We start from the raw sequence: 22,720 nt of genomic DNA, 5'->3' as shown, positions 1-22,720 counted from the left end.
AGCTTACGACGTAGCCGTCGCGAGGCCTCGGCTCCGGCTCGCCGTACGGAGCAATCCACTCCGGCCTAGTGGAGTCAGTCACCAGGCGGAGGAGCCCACCGTCGACAAGCGACTGGAGCATCTCCTCGGTGACATCTGATGGATCCCAGGGGTCCGCCTCGACAACAATGATGTCACTGGCCATGGGTGCGATGGAGGAATCAGGTGTGGCGATGAGTCTTTTCTCTCCCTCCCACACTCTCGCTTTTTTCTCGCTTCCTCCCTAGGCTCGCTCTTCCTCCTCTCCTTCTCGGCACTCGCTGCTCTAGCGACGGCTCGGCGGGGGCGGCGCTAATGCAGGCAAGGTAAGACGAGGAGGGGCAAAACTCCCTGGGTATTTATGCAGGGAGGAGGCGAAACGAGCGGGCGATGAAATCGGGGAAGTTTCCCCCCAATCCGGCGCGGTTAACCACGAGCCGATTTCGCCAGCCCACGCGCCCATGTCTCCCGCATTAAATGCGAGGACGGTTGCGTCCCATCCACCACGCCACGCTCGGCCACTATGGCAGCAGGTGTTGTTTTGACTCCTAATGAAACTGCCTCAAAAGGCACGCCGCCCGTACCGAGCCAATAGGGAAGATATTCCCTGCGGCCTATTCCTTTCGTATGAAGGAATCCGGCTCTGAACCCGTTACGGTCCAGGGGTTCGAAGGCTGGGCCTCCAAGAGGTTTCGACAGCCAGCCCCAGGGCAACAGAGTCAGGGACGACCGCGGGCGAGCCCATACGGGGCCAAGGCCCAAGCAAGTGAAACGCTTGGGACGCCTAAAGTTGTGTCCGAGACCGGAGGAAAGTCTCCGAATGGGATCCCACCGTAGGGAGGCACCGAGCCACCGAGGCCTAGCGAACGGCCTCGGCACCCACTAGAGACATCCTCTGGTACTCTTGGAGTGTGTCTCTAGACCGCTAGCCGTCCCCTAGCGAACGGGGTACGGGCCTCCACTCGGACTACCCGATAACAGCTCACCGGAAGTGCCATCGCTCGTGCCCATCGAGGGTAGCGAGGCACATTCCACCCCTCCTTCCGAGCGAAAAGGAAGCGCGAGGGTCGCACAAAAAGTCAGGGGAACCCCCGATGGCCTTCTCGCTTTATGCAGAGGCTAGGGGGCTCTTCCTACAACCTTGCCGAGACCCAGCGACCCCAGCTCGCACTTAAAGGGGCTCGGCAAAACAAACCCTCCTTCCGAGCGAAAAGGAAGCGTGAGGGTCGTACAAAAAGACAGGGGAGTCCCTAACGGCCCTCTCACCCTATGCAGAGGCTAGGGGGCTCTTCCTGCAAATACGCCGAGACCCCACAACTCGGGCCCATGCCCAAAAGGGGGCCTTGGCAAACAAACCCTCACGCGCGAGGGGCGCATAAAAAGTCAGGGGAACTCCCGACGGCCCTCTCGCTCTGCGCAGAGGCAAGGGGCTCTTCCTACAACCTTGCCAAGACCAGAATGGGCTCGGCAAACAAACCCTCCGTCTGAACGAAAAGGATATGTGAGGGGCGAATGAAAAAGTCAGGGGACCCCCGACCGTCCTCTTGCTCCAGGCGGAGGCTCGGGGGCTCCTCTTGCACCCAAAAACCAAGACAAACAGTTCAAAGCCATGCTAGAGGTTTCATTACAAAACACGATAAAGGGCACCGAGCTCGTTACTGGTCCAGGGGTTTCGAAGGCTGGGCCTCCAAGAGGTTTCGACAGCCGCCCCAGGGCAACAGAGTCAGGGACAACTTCGGGGCGAGCCTACGAATGGCCCAGGCCCGAACGAACAGTCGCTCGGGGCGTCCTAAGTCGTGTCCGAGACCGGCAGGAAAGTATCCGAATGGGATCCCACCGTAGGGAGGCACCGAGCCACCGAGGCCCAGCGTACGGCCTCGGCACCCACTAGAGAAATCCTCCGGTACTTTTGGAGTGCGTCTCTGGACCGCTAGCCGTCCCCTAGCGAACGGGGCTCGGGCCTCCACTCGGACTACCCGATAACAGCTCACCGAAAGTGTCCACGCTCGCGCCCATCGAGGGTAGCCTGGCACATTCCACCCCTCCTTCCGAGCGAAAGGAAGCGTGAGGGACATACCCAAAGTCAGGGGGACCCCTGACGAACCTCTCGCTCCGTGCGGAGGCTAGAGGGCTTCTTTTTTTCTGCGGCCTCACCGAGACCCCCGCAACCCGAACTTGCGCTTATGGGCTCGGCAAATGCAATAAGAACTAATCGCTCAAACGCGAAAATGGAGAAAGCCCCTGGAGGAGTAACTTCACTCCTCCAGGGGCTCGGGGGCTACACCCGGCGGGTGCGCTCGCGTGCACCCACCGAAACCTCAAAAAACAAACCAATTCCTACGGAGCAGGCATAAACCCAGCCTCGACAAACCCTCAGGGAGAGTGCACGCACTCACCCCGAGGCTCGGGGGCTACTGTCGGGTACCTTAGAACGGGGTACCCCAAGCAAACATCAAACGGGTCGCTGAAATCCCATCTAAAAAATAAAGCTAGAAGGTAAGCCGTGGGCCCCTCACCTGCCACAACCGAGCCCACTAGGCCCTCCTCCACCTCGCCTCGAGCCTCGAGCAGGAGGTCTCGGCATCCTGGAACAAACTCCGCCTCACGTGAGGCTCCCCAGGGTAGGCCTCGGTAGGGGGCGCCGAGCCTCAGCAGGGGGCGCTGTCTCCGTCTCGCCCCAGGCTCTCCAGGGAAGGCCTCGGCAGGGGTACATTCTCCGTATCGCGCGAGGCATCTCGCGCAAGGCCTCGGCAAGGAGCCCGATCTCCGTCTCGCGCGAGGCCCTAGCCTCCGTGTCGCTCGAGGCCGGGTCGCCCGCAACCCGTCACCCCCCGCCTCGACCGACCCTTTAGACAACGTGTCATGTCCCATTAATGCTTCAACCACTCCCGCAATCTCAGCCGGACGACGGCTCAACGCCACAGAATGGCCGACGCGACCCAAGGTCGCATCAGCGCCATGCCGGCCGGGACAGGACACGGCAGGGATTACCGGCCACTATGTCCTAACGTTGTATCCACGATCAGCGCCATACCGGCTGGGACAGGGTACGGCGGGGATTACCGGCCACTGTGTCCTAACGCTGTATCCACGATCAGCGCCATACCGGCTGGGACAGGGTACGGCGGGAATTACCGGCCACTGTGTCCTAACACTGTACCCACGATCAGCCGCCCACTCGAGGCCTCGGCACTGTACACCAAGGTCTCGGCTATCTTGGGGTTCGTGCCTGCCGAGACCCCTCCACCATGGTGCAGCCTCGACACCGACCAAGTCTCGGCCTCGCGCGCAGTCCGTCCACAGTGGCTTGCACGTCCACCGCCGCACCCACTCCGAGGCAGTCCCGGGGCTCCCACGACGCACAGGATCTGATGGGACGGCCACGCCGCCCCAGTGCTCCAAGGACGGACCACTCCGACGGCCACACCACCACAGGAACAGGCTACAGGGCCCGGACACGCCGCCTCTGCTCACACGGCGCCGTATAGTTAGCTCATGTACCGTCCTAGTCCTCCCTTAGGCTATAAAAGGAGAGGACTTGGGCTGTTTTAGGGGGGAGAACACCTGGTAACACCCACACACACACGCACACTCCTGCCGCCTGAGAGCAACGTCTCAAGCGGCCCGCACGACACCCTGCCGAGACCTGGGACCAGCTCCCTCTCTCCTTTAGCTTGTAACCCCCTACTACGAGCACCTCGGTGCAAGGAATACAAGATCGATCTCTCAGACTGGACGTAGGGCCTCGATTGCCTGAACCAGTATAAACCTTGTGTCTCTTTGTATCACCATCCGGAATCGGGAGCACGCAGAACAAATTCACTGGTTGGTTGAGGACCCCCCGGTCCGAAACACCGACAGTTGGCGCGCCAGGTAGGGGACGCTGCGTGTCGGTTTCGTCATCCCAATAGGTTCCGGATGGCAGACCCCATACGACCATTGCGTCTCGGCACCGTGGTTTGGTTCGGGAGCCTAGAGTTCATGTCTCTAGGGCATGAGTCCGACATGGTGCTCCTCACTCCTCGAGCCTCACTGTCCGACGATGAAGTTACGCCCCGGCAGCCCAGGCGCAGGCGGCGTCCGGGCGGCCGCTCTCGCCGCGCTCGCCAAGCACGGCGCGAACAAGGCCACCCCGACGCTACGCGAATCCGGAGCGACACGCCACCCCCCGCCGATATCCTACGACCAGCTGTTGGCACAGGGTCCCTGGCTAGGGACCTGTCTAGCCTGAGCTTGGACAAAGGAAAGTTGCCTGAGTCACTCGCAGTTGGAGTATTATTGTGGAAAAGCTCCAAAAAACAGTTGTGGTCTCATCAGTGATGCATACCATAGTATAGCTTGTCATGAGACTTAAGGAACAGGCAAAAGAAAGTTAAGGGAATTTGTACCTGGATTTAACAATGGTAGACAACAACAATAACCATTTAAAGTAAGTTAACTCCTAAGACAACAAGTTAAGTGTGCTGCCAAACACATTAACACTAAGGTATATGTTGTAAAGGAGAAAATCCAGAATCATTTTGAAAGCATTGAGCACATAAGTACCGAGTAAGTACTTGCGGATTCGCTTACCAAAGGCTAACCACCCAGTGCGTTCAGAGAACACATAGTCGACATGGGTTTATAGAAAAGGCTATGATTTCTGGATACTAATGGCCTAGTTGAGTATCTGTTTCAAAATAGAGAGGTGCGTTGTAGCTATTTAATCTAATGGCAACAGACCGTGACGATGAGGCACACTCTATGCACTGATCTGTGATGGAATAGGAACAAGATAAACTAAGTAAGTTAAGTTTAAGAAATAATGTGAGATCAATGGGAGAATGTTAATTTGATCTCCACCGATTGACCCAACGGCCAATTGAGCCCTTGGATCAGCGCCTTGATCGGGGGCGCTCAACCGCTCCATGGTTGGTGGGCCCCTGTCACACAGTACTATAGACCTGAGCCGCCGTAACCCACCCACAGAAAAACGCTAACCGATCAAGAGACGGTGCTGCCAGCGACGGGAAGCCGCCACCGACCTCACCGTCGCCTCTGCAGTGCCATCACCGCGCCTATGCTGCTACGACAACAGAGGCTACGTCGTTGCGGCACCATGGCCGCAACTGCCCTAGGGCGAGGTACATCAACAATTCCCCATTTAATAGCAGTTTATCCCCTGATCTATGTTTTTAGTGGTACTGTGAATCTATCACTGGTTTGTTGCGAGAGAAAAACACTGTATCATGACTGATAAGGCCTGGCTGAAACCAACAAGTGAACAGACTGATGGTCTCCTACAAGGTATTAAGAAAAATAATATATTATATATATTTTGAGAACAGCTCTAAAAGTCCTCTTTTAAAAATGTGCACACATCTTAAAGCAACACACCTAATTAACTAAATATCTTTGTAATTACGGCACTTATGTCATCACTCATCACGGCCGAAGCGACTGTTTGTGAAGCTCCATCGCCGTGGACAGCTCGCAGAGCCACCACCTATACGTTCCTTGCGTCGCGCAGGGAAAGAAGCTCCAAACGAAAGCAATCTGGAGGAGGATAAGAAACGGGCTGGGTATAGGCCTGGGTGGCAGACGAGCAGGGGTTGGGAGGGCTGGGCCCAAACGGACTCAGGTGAGAATTAATTACAACAATGCTTAATAATTAGGTAGATTGCTTTGAAATTTGTGCAATTTTGAAAAAAAAGAAGTATTGGAGCAAACCCTTATTTTTTTATTCTGGAAAGTAGTCAAAATATCTCATGATTAGATTGACCCCGTTCGCTTCGCTGAAAAACAAGCCGCAACACTGTTCCAGCTGATTTGTTGTGAGAGAAAAACATTGTTCCAGCTAAAAAAACAAGCTGAAAAGTACGAATTATAAGAGAAGCGAACAGGGCCTTAGGGAGGCACTAGCGCCCAGACGTCTGGCCCCAACAGTGTGTCCGGACGTAGCTCCCACACCTGTGCCCGATGCACGCAACTCCCTTCGCCCTCACGCCAAATGCCGCTCCAGAGGCAGCGTCCGTCCGGACGGAGCTCTGCGCCTGCACCCAATGCCCGCCCGCATCGAGTGCCAACATCTGGAACCGCGCCCACGCCCACACGTGAATCACGGTGGCGCTCCGGCAGCAGCACCAGGCCTGCCGCGCCTATCCCGCGCCCGCCCGTGAACCACGGCAGCGCCCAGGCAGCGGCACCAGGCGGCTACAGCAGGCCACTGTTCGCCAGCCACCAGCGCGCATTGCAACATGTGCAACGCCCGATCTACTTTTGAAACATAAAGATGAAACATTTGCAACATACTACTAAAATAGATGATACATTTGAAACATACTATTGAAACATGCGTATATAGCCATAGCAACATATGCAACATCCCGATCCACTTTAGCAACATAAGTTTGAAACACATGAAAACAAACACTTGAAACATGCATGTGCAGCCATAGCAATATATGCAACATCCAGATAAAAACACTTGAAACATACGTATGAAACACTTTGAACATAGGCTTGAAACATGCGTATATTGTCATTGCAACATATGAAACATCATTGTTCTACTTTTGCAACATATAGATGAAACACTTGAAACATAAGTCTAAAACACCTAAAACACTAGAAACACGGCGTCGCCGGCGGCCATGGCCTACCTGGTGGGGGACTACCATAGCCAGCAAACTCGGGTTTAAGAGGACGTCGAGAGCAACGCCCGGTGACCTCCTCCTGCTGGTGTCGGGGTGGCAGTGGCGCTTTGGACGCCATGGCAGCGACGAGCGAGGTGGATAGGTCACGGTGGTGGATGCCCTGCGCGGCGCGGGATGGGGCGCGGCACGGCGCGAGATTGGAGCGGGTGTGGCGCGGGACGGGGCGTGGCGGAGAGGCAAAGTAGGCCGTCGGACGGCGCATCGCGACCGCTGCGGGTGAATGGCGCAGTGGTCGTGGCAGCTGCGGGCGAACGAGGCGGTGAAAGTGGTAGCAGTCGCGAGTGGGGAAAATGTTTGGGAGTGAAAGAACGACGTGTTGCCTGTTGGACCCAATCAATGCACAGGCCCAAGAACGGGGGCGCCCAGATGGACAAGCCCAGACGTACGTCCTCATCAAAGCATTATCATTAGATTTATTATCTCTAATGTGATGGACATAATGGGATCCCATGCTGGGAAGCACTTCCCTAAGTTCCACTGAAATTGGCCTAAGGGATAACCTGATTACTAAATTGTCTATACTAACATGGAACAACATGAGATCAATGGGATAAGCATGATGGTTTTAGGATCCAAGGATCAACACGAGGGTAGGGTCATGGTGAGTCGAGAACTGGAGTGACGTGTCTCGCTTGAGCTAGTTAAGGACCGTTGCGTCTGTTGTATTGAGTTTGGAACACCCTTAGTACAGATCATATGCCATTATATGGAGGTGGTAAGCCAAGTATCAAGATGTGACAAGTTGTAATATGGATTCGATGCAATTTGATTAGTACTGCTCCATGTCTCGTCCATTCATTGTCGACTTAGCCCTTTGCTGGAAAGGTTGTGGGAATGAATCGCCCCTTATCCAGGCACGGGCGTGGTAGCGCAGTCTCGTGCTTCATGTGAGTAAAGTTATACCCCTCTTTAGAGTTATTTGATCATTTTTGAAATGTTGCACTCTCGGTTATGATAATGTTCTAGGTGTTTGGCCTCGCTCAGAGTAGACATGTGTATTTGGCTCTTTGTGTTTGTGGATGATGACCTCCCTTACTTTGAGTAGTTTAATTTATATACCAACTTCTTGCATTTCAAGTCCTTTAGTGCCATATCATTTATTAATTTATGAGACATTTTTAATTATGCAAATTATAAAAGGACTATGGTTTCTCTTTGCATCCACCAAAGTATATAGTATGTTTGGATAAACCGTGTGAGTATGGTTGTACTCACGGTACTATCGTTAAGCTGATTTTTTTCAAGTTGTTGGAGACCATGTTAGCCACTCAAATGACTCGAGTATGGTTGGTAGCATATCAAGTGGACAAGACGAGCACCTCTACCCCACTCCAGGTAGTGCTATGGATGATGAGCGAGACAACATAAATAGCGAGCTTAGTATAACAACGAAATAATGTATTATTTTCTACTACCACTTTAATTGTTTTATTAATAATTGTTTTTGTTGAATGTGTACTTTTGGAATGGCGTTGAATCTCGAAAACCTGGCGACCATGGTTATATTCTTCACGGCTAGATCTTGTGGTTATGCGTTAGTGGTCAGGGATTACAAGAGTTGGTTTGTTTAAGCTGAGTTGGTTAAAAAATAACATTCGGTTTAGGTAAACCAATTTGATCAGATCCTTGCAAACAATTATCTTTGTTCACATTTTAAATAACACCACTTATAGGTTCGTCATGGCACCATATGTTAGAATAATATTTTCTAGTGATCAAAGATTAATGACATCATTAGTAGTTGCTAATGATGATAGAGGAATATGTTCTTTCGAGAGACCCTTTAGACACATGTGTGTGTGTGTGTATATATATATGTGTGTGTGTGTGATCATTCATGAGATCAATACAAACATTCTCTCTATTTGTGTCTCTTGCATACTTTACTCGAAACACCATGAAAGACCACTATGAGCCTAGGAGGCCGAGTGTCATGTCGTGGTTTTAGAGGCGGTAAGAGCATCTCCGGCGATAGCCCTCAAATCAGAGCCCCTACTTTTGATCTGGTGGCTTTCCCTCGTTTTGAGGGTATATTTTAGAAGGGGTAAGAGCATTGCATGGGCAAGAAACCGTTGCAACAACCGAATAAGGGTTGGATGAAGAGTCCTTAGAAATGAGGGCCGAGGTGTGTGATTTGTGGGCCACCTAAATTTGAGGGCTTAAGCAGGAGGCCTGCTGGACCTGTGTTTTGAACCCTCAAATTTTATTTTGGGAGCTTGTTTGGGGCCCTGTCGGGAGATGCGACTTTATAAAAATGCCAAACCCGCCAGCTGTATACGTTTAGTACTGCAATTTCTGGTCTGCCAGATTTTTTTTTTTTTTGCAAAAAACGAAAATAAAAAAAATAAAAATATCTAGTGATTGGAGATTGGGCATTTGGGCTCCATGATTCGGACCCATGATGGAAGGGCTTCAGGCCTGCAACCATTCAACGTGGACCCGATTTTTTGGAGCATTCGTTGCAGGGATGCGATTATGCGAGCGCCATTCGTGCTCTGAGCCTCTGAGAAGCATTGCGTAACGCACGACGAACAAACGGAGACGAGAAGCTGAACCTGAACCGCTCCCACCAATGCGCGAGGAGAATGCGCAACCTGCCGATCTCTCGCATCTCCGCCCCCTCTGAATTCTTCTCTCTCTCCTCCCGCACGAATCAGCTCGCTGCCACCGGCAACTTTTTCCGCCGTCCACGAAGAAACCGACGAGGAGGAGGTACCAATACCGCGGGAACATAACGACGGCCGGAAACGGCGCGGGCAATGAAGGCGGCCGCCGGAGGCGGCGGCAAGGAGAGCCCGGTGGCCTCCCTCCTCCGCTTCGTCCTCCTGCTCCTTCTCCCTCTTACCGTGCTCTACATCTTCTACACCCTCCACGTCATTCTCTCCTCAACCCCCTCCTGCCCGCCGGCGGACCCCGTCACAGCCAAGGGCACGTCAAACGCCTTGACCGTCTCTCATCTTACCAACAATTTTGACGAAACTCATCTTACCAACAATTTTGACAAAACTCATTTTACCAACAATTATAACCTTACATCGTCAACGCCATCGCCACCGCCGCCGCCGCCGCCTCCTCCTCCTCCTCCCGCCGTGCTCACGGCGACGACGCTGCAGCACGTAGTGTTCGGCATCGCGGCGTCGGCGCGCCTATGGGAGAAGCGGAAGGAGTACATCAAGATCTGGTGGCGCCCTGGCGGGGGCATGCGCGGCTTCGTGTGGATGGACCGCCCCGTGCGGTCTTCCAGCGTGCCGGATGGGCTGCCGCCCATCAAGGTCTCGGCGGACACCTCCCGCTTCCCCTACACGCACCGGCGCGGCCACCGGTCCGCCATCCGCATCTCTCGCATCGTCTCCGAGACCTTCCGCCTCGGCCTCCCCGATGTGCGGTGGTTCGTCATGGGCGACGACGACACCGTCTTCCTCCCCGACAACCTGCTCGCGGTCCTCAGCAGGCTCGACCACCGGCAGCCCTACTACATTGGCTCCCCCTCCGAGAGCCACCTTCAGAACATCTACTTCTCATACGGGATGGCGTTCGGCGGCGGGGGCTTCGCCATCAGCCAGCCGCTGGCGGCGAGGCTGGAGCGGATGCAGGACGCGTGCATCCGGCGGTACCCGTCGCTGTACGGCAGCGACGACCGCATCCAGGCGTGCATGGCGGAGCTGGGCGTGCCGCTGACAAGGCACCCGGGGTTCCACCAGTACGACGTGTACGGGGACCTCCTTGGCCTCCTGGCCGCGCACCCCGTTGCGCCGCTCGTGTCGCTGCACCACCTCGACGTGGTGCGCCCGCTGTTCCCGAACGCGCGGTCCCGCCCGGCCGCGGTGCGGAGGCTGTTCGAGGGCCCCGTCATGCTGGACTCGGTGGGGCTGATGCAGCAGTCCATATGCTACGACGAGGCGAAGCGGTGGACGGTGTCGGTGGCTTGGGGGTTCGTGGTGATGGTGGCGAGGGGCGTGATCTCGCCGCGGGAGATGGAGACCCCCGCGCGGACGTTCCTCAACTGGTACCGACGCGCCGACTACAAGTCGCACGCTTTCAACACGCGGCCGCTGGCGCGCAACCCGTGCGAGCGGCCCGCGCTGTATTACCTGGCCGCTGCGCGGCGTGCGGTGGCGCGCGGCGGCGAGACCACTGTGACGAGGTACCAGCGGTGGCGGCGGCGCGACGAGGCACGCCCGGTGTGCCGATGGAAGATCCCAGACCCCGACACGCTGCTCGACAGCGTGCTTGTGGTTAAGAAGCCCGATCCCGCATTGTGGGATAAGGTAATCATCCTCGTCCAGCTCTCTGCCTCTGTTCATGATCATTGGGCAATTCTACTCTACTGTATCATCTACGGCTAGTGTTTGACGCTGACTGGTTAGTTGTTTCATGATCCTGTTGTAGTCTCCGAGACGGAATTGCTGCAGGGTGCTGTCGTCTCCCGGGGCAGGGGAGGACGGCAACAAGACAATGACCATAGACGTTAGTGTATGTGAGGACTGGGAGATCAACCAACGGTAAAATGTAATTATCACACAGATAATTCACTTTGTCCTTCATTCCTGTAACAGTAAAGATATATAGAAGGGAAAAAAGAAAGAACATCTACACATCCCCTTCCCATATGAGCATTGATCATGCCGGTTCTTGTTCTTTTGTCCCTATATGAACCCATCTATCTACACATGCTGTTAATGCGACAATAGACAAGTTTAAAGGACTAGAATTACACGTTTACACGGGAGTCCACAGTTGATGTCGCTTGATGATACTGGCAGCTTTCAGGAGAATGTCTTGCTCTGTAGATGACCACTCCTCTGTCTTCTGTGGCCACAGAAAATCAATTGTTCTGTTAGTGAGGAAATAGGGCTCTTGTACACTAAACCAATAGTGCTACACTAAACTCCATGTACTGAACCGACCAATTGAGCAGTTGTACTACCAAATCACTCTGAAAAGCTCAGCTCAACTTAGTTGTCAAGCTGCTTCCTAAATAGCCACCAACACTCAGAGAACAAACACAAAACCACAACACAGATTCCCAATATCAGCTAAACTACAACAAAGCACACAAGTGCACTTCTGCAGACTTATCTATCACGCAAAAGATGCCTAGTGTGGTAACTCCTACATGATATTTGGCAGCACAATGTTGTTTGGAGATCATACATTCCTGTTTCCTTCCACATAATGAAGATATGCAACAAGTTTTTCATCCCTACAGGTTTACAGAGCAGTATGTTGGCTGACGTTTGTTTGACGACCGCTATTCCACACGAAGACATATGTTTTCTGTAGATCAAAGTCTAATATATAATATACCAGACATTTCACATTGTGCTGTCGAATTAATAGTACCTCACATGTCAGAATCATGATAAGAGATCAGTTTTTTAAGTGGATCATAGTTAACATACCGTGCTTTTGATGTTGCAACCAATGGTCAGCTCTCCACTTGAACTTTCTAACCGTGAGAGATAGCAGTATGGAGTATCAATTGTTTGGTTGGACATCAACATTACTTTTATCTCCTCTGTTATAGCAGGAATCTTTTCGATGTCTTCAGTTCTTACAGGAAGTTTGGCCACGCTAGCATGCCACTGGGCCCTTGATTTGTTCACTATCACCTGCAGATTTCTTTGGTAAGGAGGGAAGCCAATTGGAATTAAAGAATAAAGATAATATGGTCCATGGAATAGCAATGAGTCCAAAACTCCACATTGATATGCAAAATATTAATGTACGCATGCTGGGGCGGTTTCCATACGCGGGTGCCGGAGCGTCCTGGCGCTAGGCATACTGTTGTTGATATCCTAACGTTGGTGTATTTCAATTAGATGCCTCTGTAACTATACAAACAAAGCTCATGTAGTAATTAATAAGATCATAGCTAAGTGCTAAAGCAATAGTAATTAACAAATTGTAAGGCTGCCAAACCTTCATAGTTCAGATATCACCTTTAACTTATTCATATGAACTCCGATTAAAGAAAAATTTGATCAGTTGAATTCTGTGTAGCATAACTTGGCTATCTGGATCATTTGTTCTTCAAGATTACACCACCATATATTGAGCACTTGTCGAGCTTTTGGATACTCAAATCTCCTTCTTAGCAATCCTAACTCTTGAAAGATCTTCAACCTTGTGCCTTGACTCATCCACGATCCATTGTGAGTGCTCGGTTGCTCTGCTTGAGTTCTTTGATCGTCTTGTCATTAACCCTTGATGATGTCTCCATTTTCTAAATATAGTGGATCAAGGTTGTGTTTAGTTGGGGGGAGGGGGGAGGACAACCACCTAGTTCTAGTGTTTGTTTAGGGAATAGAGGGATGGAAACCGCCCAAGGGGAGAGAATATTCTATGAAGATGTCGTCCCTCCTCATCTCCTCATCAAAAGTCAAAAGTGAAGTATCGCGTCGTCCCTTCAATGCACCTTTACTCGTGAGTGGGCGAGTCGCGCGAGAGCTCCACGAGGGGTGGCGGCGGTGCCACGGTGGAGCAGCGCGGGTGCCGCGACGGCAACGGCGGTGGTGGTGAGCCGATCTCGTGGTTAAGAAGCATGATTCTGACATCATGGGGTAAGGTAATCCTTTTGGAGCTCTCTGCTTCTGTTCATTTTTATTGGACAATTCTCCTTTACTGTATCATCTACTTCTAGTGTGCGATGCCGATGCTGACGGGTTAGTACTGATCCATTACTGTTGCAGTCTCGGAGACAGGAATTGCTGTAGGGTTCTGTCGTCTCCCTAGGCAGGAGAGGACGGGAACAAGATGAAGATGATGACCATAGTCCATAGACGTGGGTGTATGTGAGGACTGGAGATCAGCCAACTGTAAATGTAAGTACCGCACATATAAGTTGTAATGGTAATCCGTCCGTTTCCCTGTCTTTTATTCCTGTGACAGTAAGATAGAAGACAAAAAAAGAAAGAAAGAAAGAACGAACGAACATCTACGCATCCCTCTCATATATGAGCATTGATCATGCTTGTTCTTGTTCTATTGGTCCAATTGAAACTATCTATCTACACATGCTGTAGATAGCAACAAGAAAAAATTTTAAAGGATAGGATTACACGGGAGTCCAAAGTTGATGTCGCTTGATGATACTGGCAGCTTTCAGGAGAATTTCTTGTTCTGTAGATGACCACTCTATCTTCTGTGGTCAGATAAAGTCAAATGTTAACGAGTAAGGAGATAGGGCTCTAGTACACTAAACCAGTAATGTTACATTAAACTCCAATGTACTGAACCGATAAAATGAGCAGTTGTACTACCAAATCAGTCTGAAAAGTTGAGCTTAAATTAGTTGTCAAACTGCTTCTCAAATGGCCACCAATACGCAGAGAACAAACACAAAATCATAATACAGATTCCCAACATCAGCTAAACTCTAACAAAGGCACCGCACTACGCAGACTTATCAACGCAAAAGATGCTAAGTGTGGTAACTTCTACATGATGTAACGAGTTTTTGATCCCTGAAGGCTTATAGAGCAGTATGTTGGCTCTTGGCTCATGTTCGTTTGAACGATTGCTATTCCACCCAAAAACATTTGTTTTATGTGATATAAAAGGCTAATATGCAATATTGTGCATAAAAAATGAACCAATGGTCGCTTTATTATCACAGCACATAGAGAAATGCATATGGTATACCCAGTCAATTCACATTATTGTGTTTCATCAAAGTAATAGTACCTCAACATGTCATGAGTAGGTAGCAGTTTTTTTAAGAGGAACATAGTTAACGTACCGTGCTTTTGATGTTGCAAGCAATGGTAAGCTCTCCACGTGAACTTTCTAACCGTGAGAGGTAGCAATATGGAGCGTCGATTTTTGAGTTGGACATCAACATTGCTTTTATCTCCTTTGTTATAGAAGGAATCTTTTCGATGTCTTCAATTCTTACAGGAAGTTTGGACATGCTAGCATGCCACTGGGTCCTTGATTTGTTCACTATCACCTACAAGTTATTTTGGTAGAAGAATCATATTAAGGAGGGAACCCACTTGGAAGTCCAAAATTCCACATTGATATGCAAAATATTGATTCAAAGATAAAATAAAATAACATTTTAAACGTGACACATTACTTGGCTGGAGAATTGTGAGTTAGGGACTACAACAGAGAGCTTTTCTGTATTTATCAACAAAGTAGAAGTCAGTCGAATTTCAACCACTTGTCCTTCTATTGAACCAGCCTGCAATTGAAAAACAATTCTAGTCATGCAAAGTTTGCATCAAGCCAGAAAGCAGTAAACGAGTTTGGTATAGCCATTAAAACTAGACAAAGTTACAACTAGCTAACTATGAAACGGTTTTGTTAGAAGAGGCATCAGTGCTTGTTTCTTGAAATTTTGGAGCTGGAAGTACCAAAGATAAAACAGGGATGGAAGCTTTACGAGGCATGATTGGAAGTATGAACTGTCCAAAGCATGAACTCTTTATTGAACTTTGTCTTCTAAACCTATATTCATTCTCCATGATAGTTTTTTTCTTTTACCCTACTTAAAACATGTAAAAATATTATCTCAGGAAACCACATTTTTGTATGTTTTGTTTCCTAAGGGAAACTTGGAATCTTGAATGAGTTCATTAGGTGCACTTATTCAAACTCAAGGAAAAATCACGACAACTACTCATGTGGAGGAAATTGACTCCCTATGGATAAGGCTACAAGAAATTTATCTACAGCCATCAGCAGAAGACACAATCAGGTGTAAGTGGACAACAAATGGCGAATACTCCTCACAATCGGCATTCAAAGCTCAATTCCTCGGAGTGGTCACATAGGAAAACACAACTCATTTGGTAGGCTCGCGTGGAAAAATAAATGCAAGCTGTTCGCCTGGATCTTAATTCAAAACAAGCTTCTAATGATGGATAACCTCACTATCTATGGATGGCCACACTAAACTGTTCAAGTATAAGTGGATTGCTCATCTTTTTCTAATGGCTTAAGCTTTTGGGTTCATCTGGTTGGTGCATTAAACCTAATATGGTATCAAAGCTAGAGGTCTCGAGTTCAAATCCTGACAGAGGCATTATTTAAGCCCTCCGCTCCTTTGTTTTCCTCATCTGCACTTTGTATGTGGCTGCACGTGTTGAAGTATAAGTGGATTGCCTACCTCTTCCCAATGGGTTAAGCTTTTGGGTTCATCTAGTTGGTGCATGAAACCTAATACAAACCACCTGCTCGTTCTGCAATGGGCAATCCAAAAACTGGGCAGCACCTTTGCCTCTTACAGCAACTCCACCACGACCCCTAATTGAGCCCTCAAAAACAAACCAAATTTGAGGACCAGAACCAAAAAAACGAGCTCTAGCAGAACCCTACTAGAGCCTTAAAAACATGAGAGGCCCCTCAAATCTCCCCCTCAGCCCTCATTCCAAGGGACTTGCTTTCGACCCTCAAATGTCAGTTGTTGCCGTTATCCTCCTCGTGCATAGGAGGAATTGCATCCGCCCATATGGATCCGATGTCACGCCGCCTGCTCCACCGTCCGCGGCGAGACCCTTCCCCCGACACAACTTCCCTGAGGCCACGATGCAGCCCATCACCCTCGACGACGCGGCTCCACTCCCCCCAATGATGCGCCTCTTCCCTCGGCGAATCTCCCTTCCCGTGGCCTTCTCTCCCCCGAAGAGAGTCCTTTGCCTGGCGTGGCTCCCGCAGCGAGGCTTGTCGGCTCAATGTGGCTCGTCTCCCGAGCACCCGTCCCCCGGCGAGGTCCTCCACGTCCCGTCCAGGTCCTCGACGCAGCTCCTCTTCCCATCCCACGTCTAGATCCCACCCAAGTCTTCCTGGCGTGGATACTCTCATCGGCGGTGGTCCCGGCACCACAACGCTCCTCCCTGCCCCCATCCTAGACGTTGGACATGGTCGGACGCGGCAGGAGATCGAGAGAGTCAGGAGCGAGATGCGGCGGTCGACTAGGTACGGGCAGAGTTAGGGGGGCATTGGGTGAAAGAGGTAGAGAGAAGAGAAAAAATAGAATGATAAGTGAATCCCATTTGCCAGTGTCTAGCTGTCTACTTGGTTAAATTTAAGGGCCTTGATTTGAGGTCCTGGAGTAGAAACCAAAAAAATTGGACCTCAAAAGTAGGGGAGCCCTCAAATGAAAAGTGGGACCCTGATTTGAGAGCTCCTGCTCAAGTTGCTCTTATGCCCCTTCACGTAGATGGCTTGGTCGTAAGTGTACACATGGGAAATATTCGTGATCCCATAATACGTGCTCCCCTCAAATTTCAATAATGTCAGAGACTCATGGGAAGCTGCAGCCAAGTCATTGTTACACAAAAACCAAAGGTGAAAGTTCAAGATATATAATGTGGAACCTCTGAAAAGAGCAAAACTGGAAAATCTTCGAAAATAAGCACCTCACCACAGTGCAGGTCATGAAGAAAACAAAATATTGCCTACTTTAATACAGAAGGGCACTTGATTTACAAGGGTAGTTTGGCCTTTGCTAGGGGGTCGGGTTTGTTATGGGAGGATGGACCTTTGTTTTCAGCAGTTAAGCCATGTTCATATACATATACTCTCTTTTCCGCTTAATAATTGAAAGACAGAGCTCCTGTTATTTTTTGTTAAAAAGGGTGAATTATTACACTCTTACTTATAGAAGCTATTTTATCTACTGTTCCTTTGTTAATATTTAACAAAAAAATTGCTTTCATGCTAAATTTTTATTTGTAGCTACCTTATTAACTCACTGACATAAATATCATCCAAACCGACTTTAAGCTTACTCGAGAACTAATACATATAATGTATTTGACATTTTCAGCAAGGTTAACTACTAAATTTATCCATGTTATTGGTAAGCTAATGACTACAACCTTAAGATCACATGACACAGATTCCAGGAAAATAAAGGAGTATAAAAGGTTGGTTAGATAAATAACCGGGGACCTTTATGTAGTCTCCAATTGAGAATGGCCTTGAAAATTGTAAAGAGAATCCACTCAACATGTTACCAAGGATATCTCTTGCCGCAAAAGCAGTAGCAACACCTATAGCAACATAGGTAAGAGAATATTACTCCCTCCATCCACGGATATCGTTCTAGATTTTTTCAAGTCAAACTGTCATAACTTTGACCAAAATTATACCAAAAATACTAATGTTTATGATACCATAAATAAGTATCATTAGATTATGAAATATATTTCATAGCACACATATTTGGACTCATAAATGTTAATACTATTTTCTATAAACTTAGTCAAACTTAAGAGAGTTTGACTAAAACAAAACCCTATAATTCCATTCTTTTCAAGACGGAGGTAGTAGTCTGGCAAATGCAATTACTAGTGAAGTAAAAAAATGATCCAGCTTTTAGTTATGAGCAAGTATAGGTAAATTATTTACCATATGTAGATTGCTGATGATATTGAAGGCAGTCAAACTACTACTGAATTTCAAACCTAATACAGGTTGAACAAAATGATGTAGACCATACTTGTGTGACCAACCAAGTTCAAACCAGTAGAAATTTCAGTGCAGTTTACATATCCTTTCTTGTGGCAACAGGTAAGATAACCAAGACCAGAGCTGCCGAAAGAGCACTGAGTCAATGTTCACACATAAAGTCTACCAAATGAGATGTAAGGCACATTACCAATCATCCAGAGACAGCAATTGTATTACATATAACTGTTACTGACATGGTAAAGGTATGATTCAGGTAGCCTTGCTGCTTGCCTACTTAGTCCACATAAAAGAAAGCCCTGATTTTTAAGTGGAAATGCTCACACGAAGAAGAACATTGTGTTAAACATTACCTCCAACACCACCAACAGTTAATATTGACTGCACAGGTACACCACAAGCTTCAGCAAGGGCTATAACTCCAAATGCTATCAGTCCTAGCGATGACACCTTATCAAATGCTGACAATCTTTCGCGGTCAGTTCCTGTAGCAGCTTGTTTGGCCATAGCATGACCAATGAAGTTAATTTTCCACCTATGAAGGAACCACACAAAAGATACAACAAATGCCCCTTTCCATGCTTGTGGAAGATAAACTGAAATGCTTGGCTCAATAACTGCAGCCCTGAGGAAGGAAGGAAACATAAGAGACCTCAGACATATTCAGAACAAAGTCTAGCCAGAAAACGATCTGCGTCATAGATAAACAAGATCATGCTGTCAATAACAGTATGAACAAGTATAAAATACCATAGATAGCCAGAAAAGTTTTCTAGCATGTATGTGTGTGTGTGTCTATATATATATATATATATATATATATATATATATATATATATATATTGCAAAGGAAAAATCATAGGAATTCTACTTTAAAAAATAATAAAAATATATGAAAGGAATATGAAAATTCCAGAATCTGGTTTTAACCTCAAGAGCATCTAGCGAAATCTTATTTTGTTGCCAATAATATTTTACAATAAGAAGTACTAAGAAATTAAGTCTCTCAAAAGGTAAGCAATTAGCAAATTATAACTCCTTACATCTGTGAAAATGCCATAAATGTGATGATATATTTTGTAGGATCTTCCAGTGCACTCCACAAGCTTGTTTCATAAGACAGATGTTTCTTAGTAGAATCTCCCTCGAATGTCCTAAGAGGACCATCTGATGCATACTTGTGCAGCTTTCTTAGAATAACAGGCATTACAAACCATGCCATTGCTGTACCGATCAGTGTCCCACCAAGTGGAACAATTACCTTTTGTAGATCTGTGTGATTACCAAATAACTCTTGGACATGAAGTGTAATTGCATCATTCAGACGCTTCATGTTGTTGCGTGCAGCAGTGCTAGCATCAACAGCAGAACGATGAGCATCTTCTGACATATCAATCCAGGTGTTTCCACCATCATCTATGTTGTCAACTTCAGAAGCTCCTGTAGAAGAAACCTTTGAGACAGCACTTTCAAGACCATCTGGTTTAGCTCTAGTATACGAGGAACACATGCGACGAAGACTTGATACACCTGAGAACCCCAGTGATTGGTTGTAGTGATGCTTTGCCGTAACCAACCAACAATTCTTTGAATGAACTCTAAAATGCATCGTTGGAGCCATGAGGAAAAGGAAGAGATCTTGTACCGTTTCTACAATGACCTTTTGGGTACTAGGGTTCAGCGCACGCAAAGCAAAGATTGGAACAACCTACAGCTATGCAGGATTGAGGACAATGATTTAGACATGCCTTTCACTGAGGAAGAAGTGGAACATACCATCAAGATGCTCCCTGCAGAAAAGGCTTCGGGACCCGATGGTTTCACTGGAATTTTTTACAAAAAATGCTGGCAGACGATCAAGGATGACATAATGACAGCAATGAGCTCCTTTTACAATCTACGGGCAGGACCTCTGGAACATCTCAATGGAGCCAATATTGTCCTCATCCCTAAAACTGAAACACCTGAGTATGCGAAGGACTTTAGGCCCATTAGCCTAGTGCACTCCTTTGGAAAGCTGATAACAAAGACTCTGGCCATCAGGCTATCAAGGCACATGGACCATTTGATCTCATCTTCACAGAGTGCTTTCATCAAAGGACGCTGCATACATGACAACTACATGTACGTGAGGAACCTGGCGCGAGCATATCACAGAACTAAGATGCCAGCGTTGCTTTTCAAGCTAGACATCTCAAAAGCATTCGACACGGTCTCTTGGGATTATTTGATAGAGATGATGGAACATCGTGGTTTCAGCCCGAGATGGAGGGATTGGATATCCTTGCTGTTGTGCTCTTCACGCTCGTCCATCCTGGTTAATGGCACTGAAGGGGAAAAAATTAAACATGCTAGGGGTCTGAGGCAAGGTGACCCCCTATCCCCATACCTGTTCATCCTAGCAATTGATGCGCTTCAAAAGGTCCTGGAGCTAGCGACAAATGATGGTGTCCTCTCCCCCCCTGCGTGGAAGATGTGCTAAAATTAGACTTTCTCTATATGCGGATGACGCAGTCATCTTCCTGAACCCAAACAGAGAAGAAGTCGCATCCTTACTGAATATCCTCACTCATTTTGGGGCGACGACTGGGCTGAGATTAAACTGGACAAAATGCTCAGTATCTCCCATAAGATGTGCCGGTATCAATCTGGATCAAGTTTTAGAACCATTTGCAGGCCTAAAGGTGCATTTTCCAATCACTTACCTGGGACTACCATTGACCTTGGGTAGACTAAAGATTGTTCATCTCCAAGGAATTTTAGACAAGGCAAGAAAGAAGCTAGCTGGCTGGCAAGGACGCTTACTGAATCCGGCAGGGAGAAGAGAGCTTGTGTGCTCAGTCCTAAGTGCGATTCCAATTTATATGCTAACCTCTCTCAACGCACCAAAACAACTACTGAAAGATCTCGACAAGCTAAGAAGACGATTCCTGTGGGCTGGAGATGGAGAAATCACAGGTGGGAAATGCAAGGTGGCTTGGCCTTTGGTTGCAAGACCTATCCGCCATGGAGGCCTCGGAATCGTAGATATGGAGAGGTTCAGTAGAGCATTAAGACTGCGCTGGTTATGGCTAACGTGGAGCAGTACAGATAGACCGTGGGCTGGGATGCAGCTACCTGTGGATGAGAAGGACATCGCCCTTTTCTCGGCGGCAACCAAAGTAATCATAGGCAATGGCAGGAGAGCGCCTTTCTGGACCTCGTGCTGGATCAGGGGGCGGTCACCGTCCTCCCTTTTCCCGAGCCTGTACACGCACGTAAAGCGGAAGAAAAGGACAGTGCGCGAGGCCATTTTTGACGGTAAGCTTATTCAGGACATTGCACACAATCTGAATGCAGAGATATTGAGAGATTTTGTCGAGCTGTGGAAACTTATACACACCTTGCATCTGGACCAATCATGTGAGCAAGAGGACACTATTGTTTGGACTCTTGAGAGCTCAGGCGAGTACAGTGCCAAGTCGGCCTATGAAATTCAGTTCTGCGGTCAGACTTTCTCCAATTTTCCAAAACTGATCTGGAAGGCATGGGCGACACCCCGCATCAAATTTTTCTTATGGTTGCTCCTGCAAGATCGAGTCTGGACAGCAGCCAGGCTACAGTTGAGGGGATGGGAAAACAACTATTTTTGTGCTCTGTGTGAAAGGAATTTGGAGACTGCCGTCCATCTATTCACGGAATGCCCGTTTGCGAGAGAAGTCTGGACGATGGTAGCAACATGGAGCAGTTGCCTTAACCTTCAGCCGGAGGGTTGGAACGACTACAGCGACATGGAAGAGTGGTTCTTTGCAATCACAAGTATCGGAACGAAAGTAGCGCACTCACTAGCAATGCTGACTACCTGGCATATTTGGAAGGAAAGAAATGCTATTGTTTTCCAACAAAACCATAGCACCGTACAGGCACTGTTCGCCAAGATCAAGGATGAGTACTCCAAGTGGGCGTTAACAGGGGGGAGGACCTTCCACTTCCTCAGGATTGAGATGAATTCAATGAGTAATTAGCATAGAACATTAACATCCCAGGTGGCGGTCTGCCACTTGGGAGGGCGCAGCTCGCGCATGTATGTTGAACTCTATCTTCTACTTATTAATACAAGCCGGTTTAACCGGATCTTTCAAAAAAAAATGCATCGTGCTGCTTTTTTCAATACTAACGGGATAAGTGCCCAGCTTTTCAGTGTGCTCAAGCTCAGAATAGCTGAACCATCTCCAAGGAACTCCAAAATATAAACACTGCTCAGGAGATGCCTCTCTGGGACTCCGAACACTGGCTGCTTGGCAAGACCATCGCAAAATTGCTGTGCTCCTAAACATCGCATCCTTTCTAATAAAAATTGACATGGCAGCTAACAGAAACGCCCTGCACTGACTCAGATATTCAACACGCACATTGTCAAATTAACAATAACTAGAGATCAAGCGCAAATCACACACACAGTGACAAAAACATTACAGAAGCCAAGAAAGAAAGCATTTCAAGCACTTAAGAGGAAATGCTAATCCAAACATTTTAGTGGTATAAGATGTGCACTGTACCAAGAACACACACTCCACGCAACCATCTCATTGCTCTTCTAGTATCCC

General features: G+C 48.4%; 2 protein-coding genes across 2 annotated transcripts; one reads left to right on the top strand and one right to left on the bottom strand.

The window, feature by feature from the left end:
* Window positions 1-9,368: 9,368 nt before the first annotated feature.
* On the top strand, window positions 9,369-11,375 carry LOC136464141 (uncharacterized). Its single transcript, XM_066463102.1, has 2 exons — window positions 9,369-10,981; window positions 11,103-11,375. Exons 1-2 carry the CDS (start codon window positions 9,473-9,475, stop codon window positions 11,217-11,219), a joined length of 1,626 nt encoding a protein of 541 aa, XP_066319199.1. The 5' UTR covers window positions 9,369-9,472; the 3' UTR covers window positions 11,220-11,375.
* A 20-nt stretch (window positions 11,376-11,395) lies between these two features.
* LOC136464142 (mechanosensitive ion channel protein 1, mitochondrial-like) lies at window positions 11,396-22,477 on the bottom strand. Its single transcript, XM_066463103.1, has 7 exons — window positions 22,271-22,477; window positions 19,178-19,746; window positions 18,488-18,759; window positions 17,616-17,716; window positions 14,794-14,901; window positions 12,116-12,325; window positions 11,396-11,522 (listed from the first exon to the last, which is right to left on the bottom strand). Exons 1-7 carry the CDS (start codon window positions 22,475-22,477, stop codon window positions 11,433-11,435), a joined length of 1,557 nt encoding a protein of 518 aa, XP_066319200.1. The 3' UTR covers window positions 11,396-11,432.
* Window positions 22,478-22,720: the final 243 nt, after the last annotated feature.

The sequence above is a fragment of the Miscanthus floridulus genome, chromosome 7, assembly GCF_019320115.1.
Source record: "Miscanthus floridulus cultivar M001 chromosome 7, ASM1932011v1, whole genome shotgun sequence".
Classification (NCBI taxonomy): Eukaryota; Viridiplantae; Streptophyta; class Magnoliopsida; order Poales; family Poaceae; genus Miscanthus; species Miscanthus floridulus.
The sequence above is the reverse complement of the archived record's forward strand: the minus strand, read 5'-3'. Positions and strand labels throughout refer to the sequence as shown.

What these genes read in the sequence shown, in the direction of transcription:
- LOC136464141 (XM_066463102.1), top strand. Translation starts at nt 9,473, where the DNA reads ATGAAGGCGGCCGCCGGAGGCGGCGGCAAGGAGAGCCCGGTGGCCTCC. An exon ending in ATCCCGCATTGTGGGATAAG is followed by an intron (nt 10,982 to 11,102) that starts GTAATCATCCTC and finishes ATCCTGTTGTAG; the next exon opens with TCTCCGAGACGGAATTGCTG.
- LOC136464142 (XM_066463103.1), bottom strand. Translation starts at nt 22,477, where the DNA reads ATGTCAATTTTTATTAGAAAGGATGCGATGTTTAGGAGCACAGCAATT. An exon ending in ACTCACAATTCTCCAGCCAA is followed by an intron (nt 12,326 to 14,793) that starts GTAATGTGTCAC and finishes AGAAATCTGCAG; the next exon opens with GTGATAGTGAACAAATCAAG. An exon ending in GTTGCAACATCAAAAGCACG is followed by an intron (nt 11,523 to 12,115) that starts GTATGTTAACTA and finishes CTGTGGCCACAG; the next exon opens with AAGACAGAGGAGTGGTCATC.